The sequence below is a fragment of the Lepidochelys kempii genome, chromosome 1 (genome assembly GCF_965140285.1).
Source record: "Lepidochelys kempii isolate rLepKem1 chromosome 1, rLepKem1.hap1, whole genome shotgun sequence".
Taxonomy (NCBI): Eukaryota; Metazoa; Chordata; order Testudines; family Cheloniidae; genus Lepidochelys; species Lepidochelys kempii.
This window is the reverse complement of record NC_136380.1, coordinates 254,418,690-254,441,079: the sequence shown is the minus strand read 5'-3', so window position 1 is coordinate 254,441,079 and position 22,390 is coordinate 254,418,690. Positions and strand designations below refer to the sequence as shown.

The 22,390-nt window shown below is 41.2% G+C and overlaps 1 protein-coding gene across 4 annotated transcripts in view; it reads right to left on the bottom strand.

The window, feature by feature from the left end:
• Positions 1 to 6,382: 6,382 nt before the first annotated feature.
• RFX4 (regulatory factor X4) overlaps positions 6,383 to 22,390 on the bottom strand; it is a 129,920-nt gene continuing 113,912 nt past the window's right edge. For all 4 annotated transcript variants that reach the window (XM_073324380.2, XM_073324390.2, XM_073324399.2 and 1 more), the window contains 2 exons: positions 21,183 to 21,321; positions 6,383 to 7,904 (listed from right to left, as the gene is read on the bottom strand). In XM_073324380.2, the coding sequence (XP_073180481.2) occupies positions 7,632 to 7,904; positions 21,183 to 21,321 (412 nt within the window). In that variant the 3' untranslated portion in view covers positions 6,383 to 7,631. The remainder of the gene's footprint in view (positions 7,905 to 21,182; positions 21,322 to 22,390) is intronic.

Sequence of the window (22,390 nt, the reverse complement as noted above, 5' to 3'; positions counted from 1 at the left end):
ACGTTTGCCCTGGAAACCAACGGCCCGGCCCCACCCGGCTAGGCGGGGCGAAGGGAGAGTTCGGTCGCTGTTGGCTGGAGCGGGCCTGGGGGAGGCGGGCTCGTGCCCATTTCGTCGTTCCTATTGGCTGCGCTCTATTTCCCTCCCCAGTTCAGGGCAGAAGCCCCCGGCGCCCCCTCAGGCAAGGCCGAGGCTGGTAGAGACTACATTTCCCAGCGTACAGTGCGTCAGCAACACGGCCATGCATGGCGGGACCTGCCGCCTGTTCGTGATGTGTTGCATGCTGGGAGTTGTAGTCCCTAGGGTCTACGCCGATGGGGGAGTTAGCGGGGGCGGGAGGGCAGAGAAACTTTTAATTATCACAGTCTCCACTGGAAGCATTGACGTGCTGTGTGTGTGAATGTGTGTCTTGTCCCCCGCAACTCCTTCGTGCCTCAGTTTCCCCAGCGGCCCGATGGTCATCACGACATGTCCCTACTGTGGTGGCTAATACAGCTGATAACAACATGCATTCGGCCCCAGCCGCAGGCTCTCAACCATTTATGTCCTTTTGCAGGAGGCTGCAAACACCAGATCCCGCTATGGGGGTTACCACTTGTGGCCCTTCGTCCCAATGGGCCAGACAGGCACGTCGCAGCATCTGTGCCTCGGGGTCATAACGCTGGCCCGGTGTGGGCTGATGCCCTCGAATCACATGGAGTTAGTTACATTAGTGCAGGAGGGCTGTGAGGGGTAACAGAGAGCACAGGACTGGGCACTAGGCGTGGGGCAGCGGGCCTCAAGAGCGGAGTGTTGAGCTGGGTGCAGTGTGGAGATCGTGGAGCTGGGTTTAGAGGCAAAGTGACGGTGACAGACAGCTCAGAACTGGGTGTGGGGGAGTTACAGGAGGAGAAAACTTGCGGCGGGGGGGGGGCGGGGGCGGGAGAGCTCTATCCTGCCCTCCAGGCAAATTCTGGTTGCACCCCTGCAGGACGATATTGCAGCATAGGGTGATATGCCATTAGTATATGATGGGTTTCAGAGTAGCAGCTGTGTTAGTCTGTATTCACAAAAAGAAAAGGAGTACTAGTGGCACCTTAGAGACTAACCAATTTATTTGAGCATAAGCTGTCGTGAGCTACAGCTCACTTCATTGGATGCAACATATGTGTTCCATCATACAAGTGCACAATGATGCCACTTCAATGTCTTGACTCTTTGTCCAAGGGTGAGAAAATCTATGTAAGTGGGAACTGGGTGGGCAAGTGCCATGAGGAGGGTGTGTCCTGAGGTTCCAGCCATAAAGGCGGATAAGGAGGTCTCTTTTGACTTTCTCTTAGCCTGTAGCTGAAGAAGAGAGCAGTCATTGGTATTGGGCATGAGATAAAGCTTAAAATAAATATTCTGGTGACCACCTGAGAAAAGCTGGAGCCACCACAGCTGCCTGGAACAGCTGAAGAGTCAGGGTGGTCAGGCAGCCGCTACAAAAACTTATAAAAAGCAAGAGGCAAATATGCACACTACACAATTGGACAGTCTTTGAATTCTGTGTGCACTCTACACCAATGGGTCTCAACCTTTTCAGACTACTGTACCCCTTTCAGGAGTCTGATTTGTCTTGCATAGCCTCAAGTTACACCTCACTTAAAAACTACTTGCTTCCAAAATCAGACATAAAAACACAAAAATGTCACAGCACACTATTACTGAAAAGTTGCTCACTTTCTCATTTTTTACCATAGAATTATAAAATAAATCAATTGGAATGTAACTATTGTACTTACATTTCAGTCTATAGTACATAGAACAATATAAACAAGTCATCGTCTGCATGGGATTTTATTATGTACTGACTTCACAAGTGCTTTTTATGTAGCCTTTTGTAAAACTAGGCAAATATCTAGATGAGTTCATGTACTCTGGAAGGCCTCTGCATACCCCAGGGGTACACGTACCCCTGGTTGAGAACCACAGCTCTACAGTAAGAAAACAAAGCAGTGTCACTGTCAGTGAATGATAAGTCTGATACCTGCGGCGTTACCATCTCTTGTGACTATCAAGAGTTCAGTATAGTTGGTGTTTTTCCTCAAGTCCCACCTCCTGGACTCATGTTATTATGCAAGAATCTTAGCTTCCATTTAGAAACAAAAATTACGCTCTCCTTCTCAAGTGACAACATGGTTGGCTCTCCAAAGTTGCCTATGCACAGTAAATCCTTTTGCAGATAGATTAATGATGTGGTGGGAGTTTATAGTGGCCTGACTAGCATTAGTGCCATGGAATGGTAGCATGTCACAACCAGCTCCCTGCTCCACTCCCCTGCCCACTATGTCACGTGCTGCATTAAAAGAGCAAGAGGGCAATCTGATATCAACAGGAGTTATGGGTGTGCATAAAATTCAGGATGAGCTCTCAAAACATAAGGGCAGAGATCTTGTGTTCCTAAATTTTTTTGTGAAGCATTATACACATCTATAGGTTTACAGCAATAAAAAAACACTTCAAACTTGAACAGTATTTTACATATTCAGAGCATTTTGTAATAAAAATGTACTGTCCAGATTGCAGAAAATTGCCTATTTTGTGATCAACAATAAAACATTGCTTCAGAGGGGTCTGCTACTTGTCTCCCTCAAGAGGAATTTACTTATTCAACACAGACTCATTTCCTGACTCCCAGGAGTGCTCACTCTCCTAGAAAGCTTGAAGAATACTTCTCTCTCGCTCTCAAATATTTGATAGCATAGCTGAATATATCCTGAGGCCAGGGCATTAGCAATTACTAATGGACCTCCAAATAGAAACACTCCTGAACATCTTGTGCATGTGTGTATGAATAATCCAGATCCAAATGTGGCTCTGAATGTCTAATTAGGGCCTTGATCCACAGTGGGCTGAACTGAAACCCAAAATCAGAACACCATCCAACCTTTGGGACATAGAGGAACAAAATCCAAGCCTAAACACTAATCTGATATTTTTTTTTTACTCAAACATATCACCTTCATAGTACCTTCTTAAAGAAATTAAGCAAAAATAATCCTTTGATAGTTTTTTTATCTACATACCATATAATAAAGTACAAGCCTTTCTACACCTCTCTCTCTCCAAAATAATAAATGTTCAAATTACTTACATACCTTTTTATTAAAACCTAAAAGATAGACTCTAGAAAAAGTTACTGGCACTTTGAAGGCACATTGTCATTTATCATCTGTGCATTTGAGTTTACATCTTAGGTAGCATATGAAAGATTAGGATTTCAATGAAAGGTGGACAGAATAATTTGCATCTTCCCCCAAAGAGCTGCCAGACCTTTTCAGAGGGCGCATACCATGAGCTCTTTCCATGTTTGTTACTTTATCTAAACCTTCCAAAGCAGTGTCTGCCCCTGAATTTCATGGGTTTCAGGGTCAGTCACAACAGAATTGTGAGGTTGGCGAGGTCAGAGGCCATTTTTGTCAAAGGGTAGTGACCCTAGCAGCAAGAGATAGCCTGACAAAAAATTGGATTCATTCTAGTGAAAGTAGTTCTCACTGCTCTTCCCCTGCTGAGTCTTTTTTCTACCTGGTAATGAAAATCCTGCAAAGTTGTAGTGGGGTTTCACTCCAGAATGACAAAAGCAGCATTTTGAAAATGCATTTGTAGTGGTCTCAAGGGGGAAAAAAAAGACAGTGGACTTCCCCAGAGACATTTGTATAGTTGCACTTTACTTAAAATTTGTGGCTATGAAATCACAACAGTTTTAGTTGCCATGGTCAAGGAGCTCAGGTGGGCGGGCAGGGGAGGTCACTGAGTGGTCTAAGCATCTGCTCTGTAATAATTCCTAGAATTACAGATTCAAATCCCTATCGAAACAATTCTGCCTTTCATCCTTCTAAATTAGACGAAATGAGTGTGTGTGTTCTGGGGGAGACCTTCGAAACCAAGGTCCTATCTAATCTGTGTAGTCATTAAAGATCCTGTGGCTCTTTTCATAAGAGCAGATGTTTGCTGTGGTGTCTTTGACCAAAAGTCCCTCTCCCCAGCACTGATGTGCTATATGCTGGCTGGCTGCAGTCCTCCATCCCAGAGATGGTTGCGTTTCAATGGTACTATATACACTGTATATGATTTCTATCTATCCACCCACATGGGTTTTCATATGGCTCCCATCATCATGGTATCTGAGCACATCCCCCAGATTCTAAAATGTGTGTGTACACATAAGGATATATTTCTGTTTCTCTTCCTTCCAGTCAGCAGGGACTGGGCTTTGTTTATTGATTTTAACGTGCTGTTTTTGTGGAAAGGCAAAGTGGTAGATTTTGCACTTTGCTTAGAAGCAGCTGAGGTTCAGGTCACCTGGATCTCTTCCAAGAGTCCACTCCAGATTCTAGTGCTAGTGGCGGAGAAAGCTCCATTCTGCCCACATGAGCCTCACTCTCGTGGCAGACTGTTTTGATGGTATGCAGTTGTCATGCCAGGTCAGAATCAGCAGTCTATTGGGTAACTTAGGCCACTCCTCTGTAGGGGACATTGAAAAGACCAAAACCTTGAATTTGACAAAGTATTTCATGGAGGGTCAGTGAACAGAATGGGTCACAGGTGGGCCCTGCTTGGCTAAGCAGAGGGGCTGCTGTTCAATGATTTGAGAGCTTTTGGGAGAAAAGGCAAATTTTATTTCTTTGGCAGCATTTGCTTTCCCTATGAGTTGCAGTGCACTGATTGCAGTCTGGCTGTAGGTACATATCTGTATGCATTTTATATTTAACAATTTCAATGCCTTGATTAAACAAACACAGAAAGAACACTGAAATCAGGACCTTGATCCAAACCAAATACTTCAAAACTGTAGCTGCTAAAGCTTAGCTACTTATAAACTTCACCAAACATTTTAACTATGTGATATTTTGACATTTTTTGTGGATACCTTGAATTATAACAAAGGAGGATTTGATACATTGAGCCTGATTCTCAGTTTCCCTGCACCATTTGTAGTCATTTACACCAGTGCAAAATGACTGTAGACTGAGTGTAAAAGAATATCATTTGATCTAGTAGAATTTTACCTCCGCTTTTCTCTTGGTGTAACCACATAATGGAGAACCAGAGCCAGATTTTAAAGATATTTAGGCACTTAAAGATGCAGATATGCACCCAGCGGGATTTTCAAAAGTGCTGGTGTTTTTGAAAATTTCACTAGGTGACTATCTGTATCCTAAAGTGCCGAAATACCCTTAACAATCTAGCCAACAGGCTCATTATTTGTAATTAGCAAAAACTCATTTCATGCAAATTTTCAACTCAATTCTGCAGTCAATGTGTACCCCTGTCAAAGGGTTGGCCACCTCCCAAGTGCCCCCCTCATGGCCTGAGGTGGCTCTACGGAGGCCTGCCTCACTTTCCTCTTCATTCAGAGCCTTTTAAAAAGTCCACACAGTCCAGATATTCAAAACATTCCCCTTCTGGGGTCCCATTTATTAAGTCCTGCACAAAATCTTTCATAGCAGATCTCAAACCGCCGAAGACGTCATCCCAGTTTCAGCTTGGCCCAGCCCTTGGCCACTGAGGGTCTGACCTCTCTTTAAAGTCAATTTCTTTTGCCCTTATCCAAAGCTGGGCATAGCCCCTCCTCTTGAGTGTCTATCTCCCTTTCAGAGTTCAAACACTCCATCCTTCCACTTTCAAGCTGGGAACAGCCCCTCCTCCCTTAGGATCCGTCTTTCTGCTTTCCCAGTATCTCTTGCCTGGAGTTTGGCCTTCTCCACAGGCCTTTCGCCTGCACACACAGAGCCCTGCAGGAGCCATCTTATTCCCTGCAGTATGCATAGGCATATGCCAACACCACCACCCACTGTTCCCCTTCAAAAGGCCCAGGTGCTTTCCCTTATGCCCAGTTGGGCAGACGAAAATTGCTCCAGCAGATGCACTGATCCTGCTCCCTCTTAAAGTGGCCAGTAACTCTGTGATAACCCCATTGACCTAAACAGGACATTGGGTATGCATGGACTGAACATTTGGCCCCTTTATTCACTGTTCTAAGAAAACAAAGGCTTTGTTTTTCCAGCACTATTTGGCATTGGCCTTGTTATAAAAGTTATATTTATATAGAGACAAATCTTGCTTCCCTTCATCAGTGCGATTGCTTGAGTGAACGATGTCACCAGACTTTGGCTTGGATATGGCTCCAATCCAGCAGTGCACTAAGCACATTTGTAACTTTAAGCAACCCAGCAATCTCATTTAAGATAATAAGACTATTTAGAGCTTAAAGTTTCACACATTCTTCAGTGCTTTGCTGGATAAGGGCATATGCCACCACATTTAAGATTTGTTTAAAGAGTTGTCAGCCTGTAAAGGTCACTGTGTACAAATAAATTAAAATAAAATATATTTAATTTCAAAAACTTTTTTATCTGAGTGTGAAAATCCTTCATATATCTTGCACAACTGTACAAATAATATTTATTTCCATTTTAGCCATAAACATGGTTATCATCACACTGGGTGTTATCAAAGATTTTATTTACATAACAATTACTAAAATGCCCGATGTCATATTTCCATTTATTTATTTCTTACCCATAGGGTAATAGGTCCACCATAATTGCTTGGTGCATTTTATAATAAGAAGAAAAACCTATGTTAATAAATTCTAACAAAAACTCACAAATACCTACAAATCTGACAGAAAATGTCTACTAAAAATTCTCCCAAAAATACAATACATTTTCCCACACATACACATTACAGAATAAGTTCAAAGGCACAGCTTTGAATTATTTTTTTGTAGACACATATTGAGTTGTCATCTTGTGAAGGAATCAGAAGAGTGGTTTTCATACCTGTCGATAGGTAATGAAATGAATAATTTGTTTTGTATTGTCACTTTTATATAATTGCTTAGTATCATCGTATTTAACATAAGTGGCTCTGAATCCAACACTTTACCAGTCTCAAAAAATCCCTTCTTAACCTTGATGTTACAGACCAGAGCTGTTGCATTTAACCAGATTGTGCAAACTTAATACAAATACATATATAATAAGAACCACAGTCAACTTAAGGCAGTGTATCATTCAATGCTACATGTCTTTCTTTTGTACGGATAACACTTATTTGATCAACAGAAAGGTGCATCAATATACAAAGTTATGTGTAAACTGAAGCTTATAACAACACATACCATTTAAGGAGCCCAAAAAAGGAATTTAGGACAACAAGTAACGACCTGACAGAATGTCTCTAAAGAACCCAGTAGAGGTGCCAGAGCTTTGTTATGGTCAACTTTTTGTCTTTATCTCAAATTATAAATAGATTTCTCTCTAACATCTTTCCTTAAAGACTAATTAACATTTGTCAATAAGGGGGGAGGGGGAGAATGGCTCAGTGAAACTGACATCACAACAGCGCCAGACCATACCACAGCAGAAAAAAAAGGCACAGCTTGGCCAATATAATGCTCTATAGTAACAGTTAAATCTTGTTACAGGAACACGCCGTCACACTGGTCTGCAGTATGTTCAGATTATGAACTAAAATTATCTGTCCAGGATCGATTCTATCTTCAAGTCCGTTAACGAATGTTCAGATAAAGTCCCATGTAATAGCCAGATATAAAGTTTTTCTGTCTTTATTAGATATAGGGGCTCATGCTGTACGAGTCATTTTCACTTAGCCCACCCTGTGGTGGCTTCTCCATTGATATAGGCAAAGCCAGGAAAGTGTTGCATGTGCTCGTATTCAGAATTCCTGCGAGTTGTCAAGGGCGTGTACATGTCACTAGAGTTTCCATATCTTGTGGAGTGCATGGATGGACTTGTGTAGCACGTGTTTGCTGATGGGACTTCTGGCCAGCGAGGAGTTACAGGGGCTGGATGCAGTCTTGGGGTGCTACTCATCAAACAGGGCTCCATCCTGGATGTCGGGCTGTTGAAAGGGTACTTAGAAATAAAAACAAATTTTAAAAATGTTAAACACACACATTAAAAAAAAGTTAGAACAGGCAATAGCATACATGTTGCCTTTGTAGTAGGAACTATTGTTAAGGAGCTATAAAGGTCATCAGTAAATTCATAATGGTAAATATTCTTAGCAATACATTCTCTTTTATTTTTATCGAACATTTATAGTGTGCCACTTGAGATGTTCTACAGACTGTTAACTGAGAGCTAAAGAAAAACAAATGTTGAAACATCAGACTTTAAAGGGCCGAATTCTTCATCGCCCTACACCTTGCGTGGTCATTTACAGCAAGGCAAAGTGAGTGTTATATTCCACCCTTCTGATTTAACTACACTACGTGCAGGGCATTGGAGATCAGGCTCAAAGACAGGAAGTGATTAGATGGAGGATCTTAGATGGAACAGAATGGGGAACAGATTGACCAGCAATGCATGTTTCGATTATACCAAGGCTGACCAAGTTTGAGGAGTTCAGTAACTTTCATAATGGGAAATATAAATAAAAGTCTGTCCCACACTGGTAGATGTTTGACAACAGTGGACAGGCTGGGCATGAAAGTGGAAGAGGAATACAAAATCGTGGTGAATCATGTGGTGGAGACAGAAAGGAACTCCTGAGTGGAGGAGCGGAGCAAGTAGGTGGGCAGCAGGTGGACAGAAAGACAGAGCGGGATGATAGTACCACTTGTGGGAGGCCATTGTGAATTTTAAAGAGAATGAAGGAAATTGTAATTAATTAGTTTCAGAGATGAAGAGGAAGCCAATTAAGCAGACAGAAAATGAGAGAATATGGTACTACTTCCTGGAGAAAAAGGAGCATACGTATTATTAATCCAAAATAGCCTACAGATTATGGAGAGTTGTGGGTTGGATGGTGATGGAAGATGGGGAACACTGTTTGGAAGATGAGTAGGTATTGCTGGAAAGAGGGAAAAATTTAAATGCAGGGTTGGCAATGATAGCCAAACACCCTCCATATTTAGAGGCACGGAGTTTTTCCATTGTAAATGGGGAATAGACTCACTGAGTGGAGAGAAACTAGGGTTTAACAATCAGGTCTAAGCCACCTGAGGAATTTCAAAGTCATCATCCAGAAGGAGGTAAAGATTGCATAGTAACAGATCAGATGTTCTGGAGAGAGTCAGGTGGTGGTTTGGTGCCACATGCATTGTCTTGACAGAGAGAGGGATAGTGCAGAGGAGGACTAGTAGAGAGGCAGACTCCTAAGGCAGCCGCAGGAAGATGAAGACCAAGCAGAAAGTGGATGAACTTGTTTTGTGAGGAAGGTCAGCATTTGGGGCTGGAGGCCTTGGAAGAAGGGAGATTTGTTTTAATGGAAAGCAATACTGGGGAAAATAAGGGAAGGAAGAGAGAGGGTATTATGGATAAGAACTGGTGCTAACTACAAAAGAATATGGGAATAGACATACCAGGGTAGGCAACAGAAGAAGGGGCAGTGATAAGTGAAATCTTGAGATAAAGAGAGAGGAAAAACAGTAGGAAGTTACACAGGGAGATGAGAGGTTTCTCAGCCTTAAACGGAGCATTTTCTACTAATGAATGCTATGCCATTACTCAGCAATGACAGCCAAAACCATAGCAACTCTCTATAAGAGACTCTTAGTAAACATTCAAAATGTTCAAGCTTTATTCACACATATGTTCAGGTAAAGTGCATTTTAAAGTTGCGTGCACTAATATTCTCTGAAACTGAATTTAAAAGGCCCTGATCCTGCAAGTTGATCCATATGAGTGGACCCTTATGCCTATATGGAGTCCCATTGAAGTCAGTGGGGCTCTGTATAAGGGTAGGGTCATCCCACAGGGATCAGATAGCAGGATTGGAGCCTAAATTTGCACATGTGAACACATGCACTAGAAGTGTAAGCCTACCTATTCAATCAGGAGCCAAACAAAACCATGTGACTTATCTAATCTATCACATCAACAGAGTTTATATTTAATAGGTTGAGTATTAAATACTAATGTTTGCAATTCATCCACAGAATAAGAAATGGTTTGCAAACAAATCATTAAATTCAAACTTCAAATACAGTCAGGAAAACAATAACTGTTGCAAGATAGTCCACAAGCAGAAAATAAGCCAAATTTGTCACAACTCAGATCAAGAAACTCATTATCCAATAAACAGCAGGTCTTAAAATGTCACACTTCCTGCTCATTCTACTGCGTTCCAAAGAGGAAAGATAAAAGGACCTTTAGAAAAAGGCAGTCTGTCCCCTTTAAATGTTTACAAGCCTGTCTCCCAGCCTCTGCAGAGAGGAGCTAAGGTCTGTCCACCTAGAAGGGAACTAACTGGTAAATCCGGAGATCCCTTTCTGTGAAAAATATCACATTTAAAAAAAAATTATCCCAATTTGAAAATTTTCCACAAATGGGAAACTCCATTTTGGGAGAACTGAAATGGATTTTTTTAGCTTGCCGGCTGCCCACCTGGAAGACTCTTATCCATTTTACTTTCTGCAGGCAGGCAGCTGGAGAGTTCAGTTTTCCCTGCCAGAAAAATAATTTTCTTTAGCAAAATGGGAAGTTTTCCCACAAAACAATTTGATTTTGCAAAAAGGGCTTTTTCTGTGAGCTAATCACTCAGGTGGAAAATTCCTGACTAGCCCTGCTAACTGGAGAGCTTCTACAAAGAGGTGGGATGGTGAGTTACGGAAAAGAATCTTTCTACACTCCGTCTGTCTAAAGGGACAGCTGGAAACAGGAGAACAGAGGGGGATGATATCTGCCTCCTGCTAAAAAGAAGACAGGCTGAAGGCAGGACAGAAGGGAAGAGAGCAGAGTTTGCCCTCTATAGCTGGGAGGCAGAAAACAAGTCATGGACCATGTAGTGATATATGTAATAATTTTGAGTAGGGGTACATTAGAAGGAAAAGAGGGAAACTTTTCTGTTGTAAGCTGCTTTTTATGGCAGCAGCAGTTTGAAGCTAAATCCTGGGGAGAGGGATTAGTTAGCAGAGGGCAGGTGAAGAGGTCAGAGATGCATGATGCATTCATTTAACACATGGCTTATCACTTTATCACATGGCTCTCATCTCTACACATGTAGCATATTATATTTTCCTGTACAATGTTTGACAGGAAAACTCGGAGGCCGTTATTTCACCCTAAAGGCCTTGATTTTCAATGCAGAGTACCTAGAGCTTTCATTGAAGACAATGAGAACTGCAGGTGCTCAACACCAATGAAAATCAAGTCTTGAAATTTTACATTAAGGGACTTAAGGCCACAGAGGGAGTCAGTCTCTGAATCAGGCTTAGAATTTAGGACCATGGCAGTCTACTTTAATGGGATAGTAATCTGGTTGGTAAAGATTGGAGATTTTAGAGCAGTCTGTCAAAGAAATTATAAATATTTAAATAAAATCTAAGTAGTTCCAGGTAAAGTTTAAAAACTTTTCATATCTTTAAAGTGTCAGGTGAAAAACTCATTGGAAGATCTTTTCCATTAATATGCTCAAGAACTAAATCTTCTTGGACCACATAAGCAATATATGAAGTGGGAAGGTAAAATCCCTCTGAAATTCATTCAGTCAATCATATGAGGATGCTAGGAAATATAGACCACCTCTACCATATGTCCAGCTGTACAAATGTGCTGCCATAGAGTACAGTCAAACAATACTTTGTAACTAAGGCCCTTTGTTTTCAGTTTCTATTTTGTTTAAAATTTCACAGGAATGTCAGTGTTTATTACAAAAATTTAAAAATGGGCAAAAATCAGTGCAAAAGTTTACTTCACAGTTTTCTGGGTAAATATTGAGATTATTATTGGGGGATGGGAGTCTAGAAAAAAGCAACAAATAGAGAAAAATCAGAGTATTGAAAGTAAAGCAGTTTAATGCTGTAGTTTATTTGATGAACTGTACATTAACAGTACATACCCATATGCACATGCATGCATATATGTGTGTGTCTTCCACTGCATTGCCTTACTTTAACAGACAGGCTCTCATTCACCCTAGACTAATTTATTATTAAAATAAACACATCTACCTAATGTAATGTAACAATCAGTAGTCTCATGTACTTGTGTGGTCCAAAATTTGGGTGAAAATAGTAAAAACAGAATAACAGCTTTTGTAAAACCTGGGAATTTTTCAGTAAAAATCAGTAAAAACTTAAAACAAAGGGCCTTATCTGTAGCCAACTTAATGTGTTGGCTAGGGCTGTTCAGAGGAGGTCATTAAATCAACCGCAATGTCCCACTCTATAGTGGCCAAAGCTGTGAGCTGTTCTCCTTCCTAGCCTCAGAAGCCCCTTAGGAGCAATGTTCACAAATTGTCCTATGTCACTGGGTGCAAGGATAAAGATGAACCATATGGGAAAAGGTAAAAGCTTCAGGAATAATTTAAATGAAAAATGTGTACTCTCCAGGGCCCACTGTGTGAAGCTTGGCCTGAACTAGAGCTAAATTGGGAAAATACTATATTGGCCGAATCAAGATCTTGTCTTATAAACATTGTGATGGATTTATTTCTTAATTCACATTAGAATTTAATGTTAACTTGAAGTTTTGTTACACTTGGAGCCAGTGTTCTGGCTTAAAAAAATCTTTTCTTCCTGATGTTCTAAACAACTTTCCCTCTTGCTAATCAGATTAGAACATTCTGCCATCCCGACATGCTACAATTTCCTACTGGAAGATGTGAGGCAAAGGCTGGGATTCAAAGCCAGGACTTCACCTCCTTGCATGAACTGAGAACGAGGACCTTATACACTCCAGAAGAAGCTCTCTCTGGGATGTACAGCAGGCTTCTAAAATTTCAACAACGTTCAAGGGAAACCGAACGGTCTCTAGGGAAACCTCACAGGTTCTCCAGATCATGCCATGTCATCATTGTATGAGGGAGTCACACAATGCAGTTCACTTGGCAGGTAGAGTAGATGAACATATGAAAAAGATGCCATTTTTGGATTTAAGCTTTAGCCTATGGAGCAAACTCCATAATGCATTGAAAGGGAGAGCTAATCTGCCTTCCCACTTTCAGTTAATATGTCGCAGTGAGGCTTACTTGAGAGCAAGGGCTAATGACTGAGCATAAGGGGACAGGATACAGTATGCTGCTTTTCTGTTTAGTCAAATACCCCAGATGCAGCTGTGTTTATGAATGTGTCACGAATATAAAAAGAATAATTGCCTGAAAATAATATGGACTCCAAATATCTACTGTTTTACAATAAATTCTGTTATGACTGAATCCAACATGGAAAGTTTTGTAATGGTAGGTCAGCTAATTGCAAATGAGTCAGTGACTTCTTTTTCCCTACAGTGAAGAGACCATTGAAAGACAATATTTTTAAAGTACCCATTGGCCCCTGCCTGACTATTAACTCAACCAATGAAGCATCTATTCAGCCTTGTTGGAGTGTCCAAAGCATAGCCATCTGCGCGGATGCCTGCCCAGGCTGCCTGAATCACCTTTCACACTTTACATCCGGTTTAATGAAGAGTGCTTAAGCATGCTGAACTCAAAACACTGGGGCCTAGTGATCTTTGCCAGATATAAAAGCGACATTTGTTGGAGGGCTCTTGACAGGAAATTACTATTTTCTGGGTCAACTCACACTCGCTGCTACCACTGCTGTTTAAACTAGACAAGAAACACTAACTCCTTTAAGTTTGGGTGACTTTAAGCTGATTATTGTTAAGGCCTTTCCGCAAAAATTTTAAATTAACTCAATTTCTTTTAGTATTATTTTAGAAAATACTATGTTAAGTGTCTTCTCCCAACAAAGGAGTCTGAGTTCCTTCAGAGCAAGGCTGAAGAATAATCTCTTTATCCTTACCCTTTAGCAAGCCGGTTGATTATGCAAGAAGGTGAAAGGTGTCTCTGTCCAAATAGCAAAATATTTTCCTTATGAACGCAGCTCTAACTTTATATTGCATTAGCTCACACTTTTGAGCAGCATTGGAAGTCATTATTATATACGTCAAACATTATCTTTAGGATTCATAAGTACCTAGTCAAAAGTTATATCTGTATTAAAGACCTGGTTACAAATGAACTTTTTGGAAAGTTGTACAGTAACATCTAATGGAATTTAATAATAAAAGCTATTTATGGATTGGTTGTTCCTTTCTAACCTTTAATTTGACTCTTTTCTGTACAAAGCTAGATTTGGTGTGTCTTGGCCCATCACAGATGTAGGGTAAGTGACTTAGGCACTTTTGAAAATGGGACTTAGGGGCTTTTGAAAACGTTACCAATGCTTACTTTTTAAAATGTCATTTTCTGCTTTCCAATAGAAGTACATGACTATTTCAATTGAGTAAATAACAGTCTGATGGACAGTTATGAACTCATATCTTCTAGAACAATAATTCAAGTTTCTTAAATGGGATTTGGACATATTGGTCCTTATTTATTCTTAATGTCATGACTAAATATAAGGAAACTGGCTGATTCTAATGGGTATTACAGTTTCCAGGATTATAATGTGGTTATTGGGGGATGAGGACATATGGAAAAGGGAAAGCTATTGTGTAGGGATATAGTACACTTGGGGTGAGGTTCTCATCCCTTCTCTAGCCCCATTAAGGCAGGCAAGAAGGGTGTAAAGGGAGTATAAAAGAACTAGTTCCAGGTGGAAGAGAACTCCCCTGGAGCAAGCATCGCAAATAGACAGGAGTAAGACTGCCTTCCATGGACCTCTCCACCCCTCACAAAACCTGGCCTCGGGGCATGTCAGTGGTTGTGAAGGGAATGCCAGAGGCAGGGCTGCTCATGCAGTGCTGCAGCCCATAGGGCAGCCCTGCAAAGCTACTGTAACTTAGACAGGACTTCAGGACTAAGTTATGTTGGGGGCCTCTCCAGTCCTGGAACAGCCCATGCAAAGTGCAACCATGGCTTAAAGCAACCTTAACCTCTGTGCTCAACCCCAGGGCGTGAGTTCTCTGCTGTGCTTCTTAGAGGTACAACCCCAAATTTCACCCAAGGAGCATAGTAGTATTAGAGTTACCAGTGCTACCAGTGTATCCCACACCACAGTGAGCATTAGCAGGAACGAAGAGGTTATTTATGAGAAGGTACACAGGTAAACATGCATGTGTGCTATCTAGCAGAAGGTGTGTCCAGTCACATATACCCACAGACATGTGGGTTATAATCCTGTTTCATTAGTAGACCTCCAGGCACTTCGCTGCCCACATTAAACTCATGCAATAAACTAAACTACTGTCATATTGGGATTCCAAGGGAACTGTGGCCTTAAAGAGATAAACATTTGTAGAGATCCAGTCATCAGTGTGCACTGAACAAACCATGTGCTGCCCCAAATTGCTGTCACTATAAACACAACGAGGAGATCAAAGACTAGCATTACCACCTCTCCTGAAACTCATGGGACACATTTTTCATGGTCTGTCACATGTGCTGAGCACTGGCCTGGCAATGTTTGTGTCATCCACTATTCAACATGTGTTGTTTTCCCTCTCTGCCTAATCCATGAAGATCTATAGAACATATGACTTTGATTCAGCTTCTAACTATGAGAAGTAGGTCCCAATTCTGGAACATATCGCTATTCAGCACAAGACTTAAACACATGCTTAAAAGTGCTGTCCTAAATAGGAATGGTCTTAAGCAGTTGCGTAAGTGTTTTTTTGGCATCAGGGCCACAGTCCTTTACCTCAGTCTACAGAGGCTTATGCTCTTGGCTCTGGCGGTCCCAGGTTTAAGAGGATTGTCCTTATATTTACATGACATTTTCTTTGGACAGTGAAACTAGAGATGTGAGTTGTGCATTCTGTGTCCAATCAGAGTCACTTCCTAGTTCTTATACATTAATGCAATGCTATTGTGTTTGGGTTCCAACATCATAGGGGAAAGTTTAAATCAATCAGTTTGATCTGTCTGTCTTGGAGATGAATGTATTGTGTCATATGTTCAGTTACTAGACATTTAAAAATATTAAAGACAAATATGGTTTCGTGTTCATGAAAACACAGCTCTTCATATTAAGATAAGTGTAGTGAAAGTACTTGATGTTTTACAAAACAAAAAATGTTGGAGCCTAAATTACTCAGTGTCCAGTTAAGCAGCAAACAGTTTCTGGAGTTTGAGAAGGAAGAAGATGGGTGTCTAGAAAGAAAGTGGAATAATATTTTAACTGAATGATACACTGGGTCATAGTCTGCTACAGGGTAAAGCTCTTCTATTTCTCATGACAAAAGTTTTGATCAAATCTCAGCTGACTTTGGACAACACAGATTGGCTAGGCGGTGACATTATGAATAAAATATACATCTCATCACTGTGCCATGAATTGTTAGGGGAAATGCTCAGACGTTCTTTGACAAAATTGTTGCCAATGACCTATTAAATATGAGGTAACACCAGCAGCATCTCAGCTAAAACTAGGTAGATGGCTAATTTACGAAGTATAACCTGCAATACACAGGTGTTTATGTATAAACATTGCACACTTCACTAGTTGCAGGAGTCACATATGATCATATGCAGTTCTGCATTATTGCCTAGAAAATGAGACAATAGTTAGCAAATTCACACAGTAGATCATTTCACATTGATGCACCATGCTCTTCTTGCTGGTGAGCCAGACCTGGAGTGCTAAATCTGAGCAATTATAAATAGGAAGCAGCTGCTCTGAGAACTATCAGCAGATGCCACCAGAAGGCAAATGGATTTTAAAAATATTCAGGCTAAGATTAAGATACATCTAGAGAGATTCTGCATAAAGGACCCAATCTAATTCCAATTTAAGTCAATAGAAAGACCCCCACTGACTTAAGTGGGAATTGGAGCAAGCCGATAGTGCGGGGAGGAGCCAGCAAGAGACTGAAGCCAGCACAGCAGCTGCAGAAAGAAGTTCAACCAGGAGCCCACAGCTACTGATGATGTCATTAGTAGAACTGGGTGGGAAATGGTTTTCCTGTCCCATGAATATTTTCAAGATTTTGGAAATGTTTCCTGTTCTGCATTGAGATGAAACCGAGACCTTCTAAAGTTATTTGATAAAAGAGAGAGAGAGAGAGAGGTGAGAAACAGACACAACTTGCTCCAAATCAAACAGATCAGGGACTTCAACTCATGTTTCCCAGGTGCAGGCCTGCCCACAGCAATTCTGGGCCCCAAGGCCAGGGCCATCCCTAGGGGGGCTGCAGGGACCGGGGTGGAAGTGACGAAGCCGTCACTTCTGGGATCGACCCATCACTTCTGGGACCAACCGCGCTGGCCAATTGCGCCGGCCCCTCAAAGCACGGGGTCCGGAGGGCTTGTGTGCACCTAGGAGACCTGTGGCCTGCCTGGGAGGTTTAAAAGGGCCGGGGCTCTTGGCTGCCACCCTGGGCCCTTTTAAATCGTCTGGGCACCATCGGCAGGCCTGTCCAGGTGAGTACCCAAACCACCTGACTACTGGCTATCCTAGGTGGCTCTTCCTCCCCTCCCCACTCGCCACCCTGGACCTGAGAAACCTTCCCAACAAAGTTTTGTCAAAACTATCTCTTTCCTATGAACTATTCTGGTTTTGACAAATTGGCATTTTCCAACAAAAAACCACTTTGTCAAAAAAGTCTCCACCAGCTCTAGTCATCAGATTGCTTTCTGCAGTTTTCCCTCTGAACATTCACTCCACTGTGTTGATTGGCTGTTTGCTTCAACCCCCACTCTTCCTTTGTCTTTCAATCTAACCAATCCTCTCCTAACATAAGCCCATCAAAATGATTTACATAATAAAACAAAAGCAACAAAAATATCCTGGGACTAACTTGATGTTTGCAGCCATCACACTGTTCACTCTGCTTGCATGTTACCCTTTTTCCCCGCTCCTTTGTTTGATCTGTCCACTTAGACTAATGGTTCTCAACCCGCATCCCACGGGCCACTTGCAGCCCAATCAGCACACAGCTGCGGCCCATGTGACATCCTCAGTGCCATACAGGTAGTATATATATTTTCTGAATGCGGCCCACATAACATAGAGAGCTGTATATGCTGCCCACAATGGTAAATAGGTTGAGAACCACTGACTTAGGCGGTAAGCTCTTTGGGGCAGGGACTGTCTCTTATGTTTGTACAGGGCCTAGTGCAATGAGACCCAGTTCTTGATGGGCTCCTAGGCACTACTGTAATGAACATGGTAAGCAGTACACTAAATAATGCTCAACTAGGCTTTTCTATTTAAACCAAATGTGGACTATGGAAAAATATTTCTTTTGAAAAAAAACCCACTGGTAAATATATGCCACTTGACTGAAGAGCCCATGCAGACTGATGGAACAAACTTCACCCCTGGCATAAATGGGTGCAGCTCCCCTGACTTCAGTGGAATTGTGTCTGCAAAGGGCCCTGCAAATTTGGCCCATTTTGTTTTGATTTTGCAAAGTCATGACTTCTGCTCTCTGATTCCTTGCAGCAGGTTTCCCTTACAAATGTGGCTTCATAATACCTCTTTTACCTTTTCAGTGCAGAACACATAATTAAGTTGTTATGCATTAAGGGTGACTAATAAAATGACAACATTTATCAGTGCAGAGATTTTACAGCATTCCATTAAACTTTAAAAAAAAAACACCTGATTTCAGCCAATGTCATATTAAAACTCTTGGAAGCATTCTTGCATCTTTGGGTGCAGTTTATAGCTCCTTTAAATGTAAAATTAGCACATTAATAGGCTTTTGCTGACTATATTCTGCATTAAAAAATCTCAGTTTACCAGCAGGGTAAGAAAGAACATACTCAATTCAAGCTGAGGTAACTGCTCTGAAATATGATCAGTTAAGACACATCTACTTGTTCTATTTTGTTCTAGAATGTTCAAGAGCTGAAGAAGGCAGAAAAGTTATTTGAAACCCGGACTTGAAGAGACAGTCGACTACAGCAACAATGCTTGCAAAAGAAATCTCCCTCGAAATGGTTGCATGATTTTAATTTATTTTATTTGCATATGTTGCCTTAACCATGAAATTAGTGTGCACTCAAAGTAGTTATCTCTATTTATTGTTATTTGCATAACAATATGCTATGTTTGACACTGAAGACTGTCACAAGAGGATAAGAAATTTGAGTAAGGGACAAAATTTCTCAACAAAAGCAACAGCCAAACACTCTATTATACACACAGACACATGTGCTTCAATAATTTCTGAGCCAGTGCATGTGTCCTTAGATCACATATTTAGATTGTTTTTCATGCAATTGTTATTATATATTTTCTGCAATTAATAACTGAGATGGAAAACTGATTTCCAAAAGGTGAAAAGTCTTTGATTTAAAAGGTTTGTTACAGAACATAAAAATACATACTGTAGTGAAAAACGGATACATACAAACTTGTCTTGCACTACTAAACCTAAATATCCACTCATTCTTCTTACTGTAGATATAGCTGTTGCACTAAAGGTTAGAGTCTCTACCCAGCACCTGGCATAACTGTCTGGGCTAGGTGCTTGGAAGATGCATAGGAAATTGTGGGAGGAATCTCTTCACACAGGCCACTGAGTCACTGTCAAGCTGTTAGTAATACCTACCTCTTATGCAGCACTTTTCATTCATATATCTCAGAGTGCTTTACAGAGTATCATTATCCTCATTTTGCAGAAGGGGAAACTGGGACACTGAGAGGGGAAGTGATTTGCCCAAGGTGACCCAGCAGGCAAGTGGCAGAGCCAGGGACAGAATCCAGGTTTCCTGTGTCCAAGGCCAATGCTCTATTCATTAGGACCTACTGCATCCTCCGTGAAAGCTGCTCCAGCCTAATGACTGGAGTAGGCTCCGTGGCCCCTTATGTGTCTCCCTAAATTCCCTATAGATGAAAGATAGGAGGATCCATTCAGATGGACACTCCCAACTTTGCCTCCTCCAGAATCCTGCCCCTACCTGCTTCCTGCATGCTCCAAGACACAAAGCCTTCATGGAGCTGTGCTCCACACTGTGCAGTAGGTCAGCACCATCTGTGTATCCCCCAGAACCTCACGGCTTTGTGGATCCATACTAGTCCTGTTGCCAACGGCTGTGCCTGCACCTCTAAATCCCATGCTGGTTCTGACAGGCACAGTTTTATGAACTGAAATGACTAAATAGTGTAGTTAATGTACAGTATGAGGCGCAGAATAGAAAGGGGACTAAGATAGTGCTTTTCATGCAATGGAATTCAAAAGTGCTTCACAATACATGCAGAAACAAAGTGCGAGTGGTTCCCAATCAGTGAAACTAAACCTGAGTCAGAAGACACAGGGCTTGATTCACCACTGTACTACTTTAGTTTCATGCCAATGTAACTCCATTTAAATTAAATGAAAACTGGAGTAATGCGGCCGGGAGTGAGACCCATAGTTTTTATTTACAATCAAATGACTGACTCAGCCAGATACAAATCCTAAATATGAAGTGCATAACAGCCCAGTACATATGTTTGAAACAGCCAGCACATAGGCTTTATATCATCTCAAGCCATTATGGGGCTCATACAGACAAACAGCTTTAATAAATGGACATGATTTTAATATTACATGATTGATTAGATAGATGGATAGATAGAGTCCAAATTGTGCTGCAAGTTACAAAAGTTCTTAAAGCAACTTTATGAGAAACATGGGATGAAATCTTGGCTCCATGAAGACAATGGCAAAACTCCCATTCAGTGGGATCAGGATTTCACCAAGCATATTTAATTAGATGCCAATATAAGTTTCAGAAATGCAGTAAAATATTGAGCCTCTGTTTTACGAGTTGAAATGCAAGCAGTATTTGTTACAAGCTCAGGGCCAAAAATAAAATAATAATAATAATAATAATAATAATAATAATAAAAATCAATACTCAAAGGCAAAGGTTCCAAAAGAATGAACTACAATCCTAGCATCAGATGAATTATGTCTGCTATTTTAAAACATTTATTACAAATGAGACGTCTCCTTCACTTCAGAACAGCTAATGCAAATGTTCAGTTATTTAAACTGATATTTTAGACTGGTGCTTGGCAAAGAAACGTTTTTTGTAATCCCATCAATTGCATTTAAGATCATAGCATTCAAAAACAACTTCACAGATTAAAGTCACTTTTGGCAAAAGAATCTGCAGCCATGATAAAAATGTTTATGAGGAATTTTAGACCGCTATAGTCTATAAAAGCTGAGAGTAAAAATCAGGGCATAGCATATAACACCACGTATTAAAGACAGTTTAAAATAGCTTGAATGCTGATTACAGATAGTTTAAAATCTTTATTTAATACATTAAATCATGCATTGGCAGTAAGACAACAGACTTACCTGTGAAGAGCTTCTGTGATAAGCTGAGTAATGAAGTGGTCCAGAAATAGTAGTGTCATGTGATAGAGATGGATATTGACTCTGCATTGGATAGGGGTGCTGGTTGCTATAGCTACCATAGTTGTAGCTTCCTGTGTACCTAAAATGAATGAAACCCCCCCACACATTTAGTACTCATAAAAATGGCATTCCAGCTACGAGTTCTGTTGTAGTTTTCTAATGCTGTATGCCAGATATATTTGCATTTGTTTCCATAGGAGAGAGATGCTCTGAAGAACAATCTGTACGAAGATTTACCCCAACTCAGCTCGAAAATGCAAATGTCACTTAGTGTAATTATGTGCTCTACATTGAGCAAATAGAGTGACTCCATGTATCTGCGTGATTTGTAATCAGTCATTTGTTGTGCTTTCTAAGCGTCCAGTTTGGCCACTTTTACTAGTGTTCCATAGTCCTCTATTCAGGGAGGCGGTTCCTGCGGCTACTCACACAATGAAGTACTATTCAGCATGAGCCAGAATGGTAGAACTGGGCCTTGAGAGCTAAACTGTTAAATGTAGCCATAGCCTTGCACTGGGGCAAGGGGTGCTCCCCACTGATGATGGGGTTGGTGAAGTAATTTGCTACTTCCCTTAAAGGGGTACAGCATACTCTTCCTGTGCAGCTGAGCAGAGGGACAGAGTCACGGCTCTGCCTACTCCCCTTCTCTCCTTACCCCTTTTTTTTGGGACAGCTGTTCCAGCACAGGTCAGAATGGGGGAGGGAGAAGCTCCTGCACTTTTCTGAATGTTTCTGGTTAATCCTTAGGTGGGTCACACAAGAGGGGGTAAGGGATGGAGACTCTACAGTCTCCCTGCCTCTGCATGGCCATGTAAATGCTACATGCTATTCTACCTCTAAAGTACTAGGCTTTAAAAATGTACACTAGCTAGACGTGGTACTGATATAGGGATGGGAGAGGGGGGGCAGGGGAAGGAGGATGAGGCTCATTTACATTTTATTTTTATTTATTTTTAACATCTTTTAAACAGACTACTATAAGGTGCACAGGATAGATCTAGAGTCTGGGTACATTCAACCATCTCCTATTAGTCTTCAATTTAGCACACTAGAGATACTGCGCTATATTGTAAACCAGTCAAACGAACAGGTACGTTTATAAATGACAGGAGGACACCCAATCTGAAAAGGATTGCTTTCAAAAACCG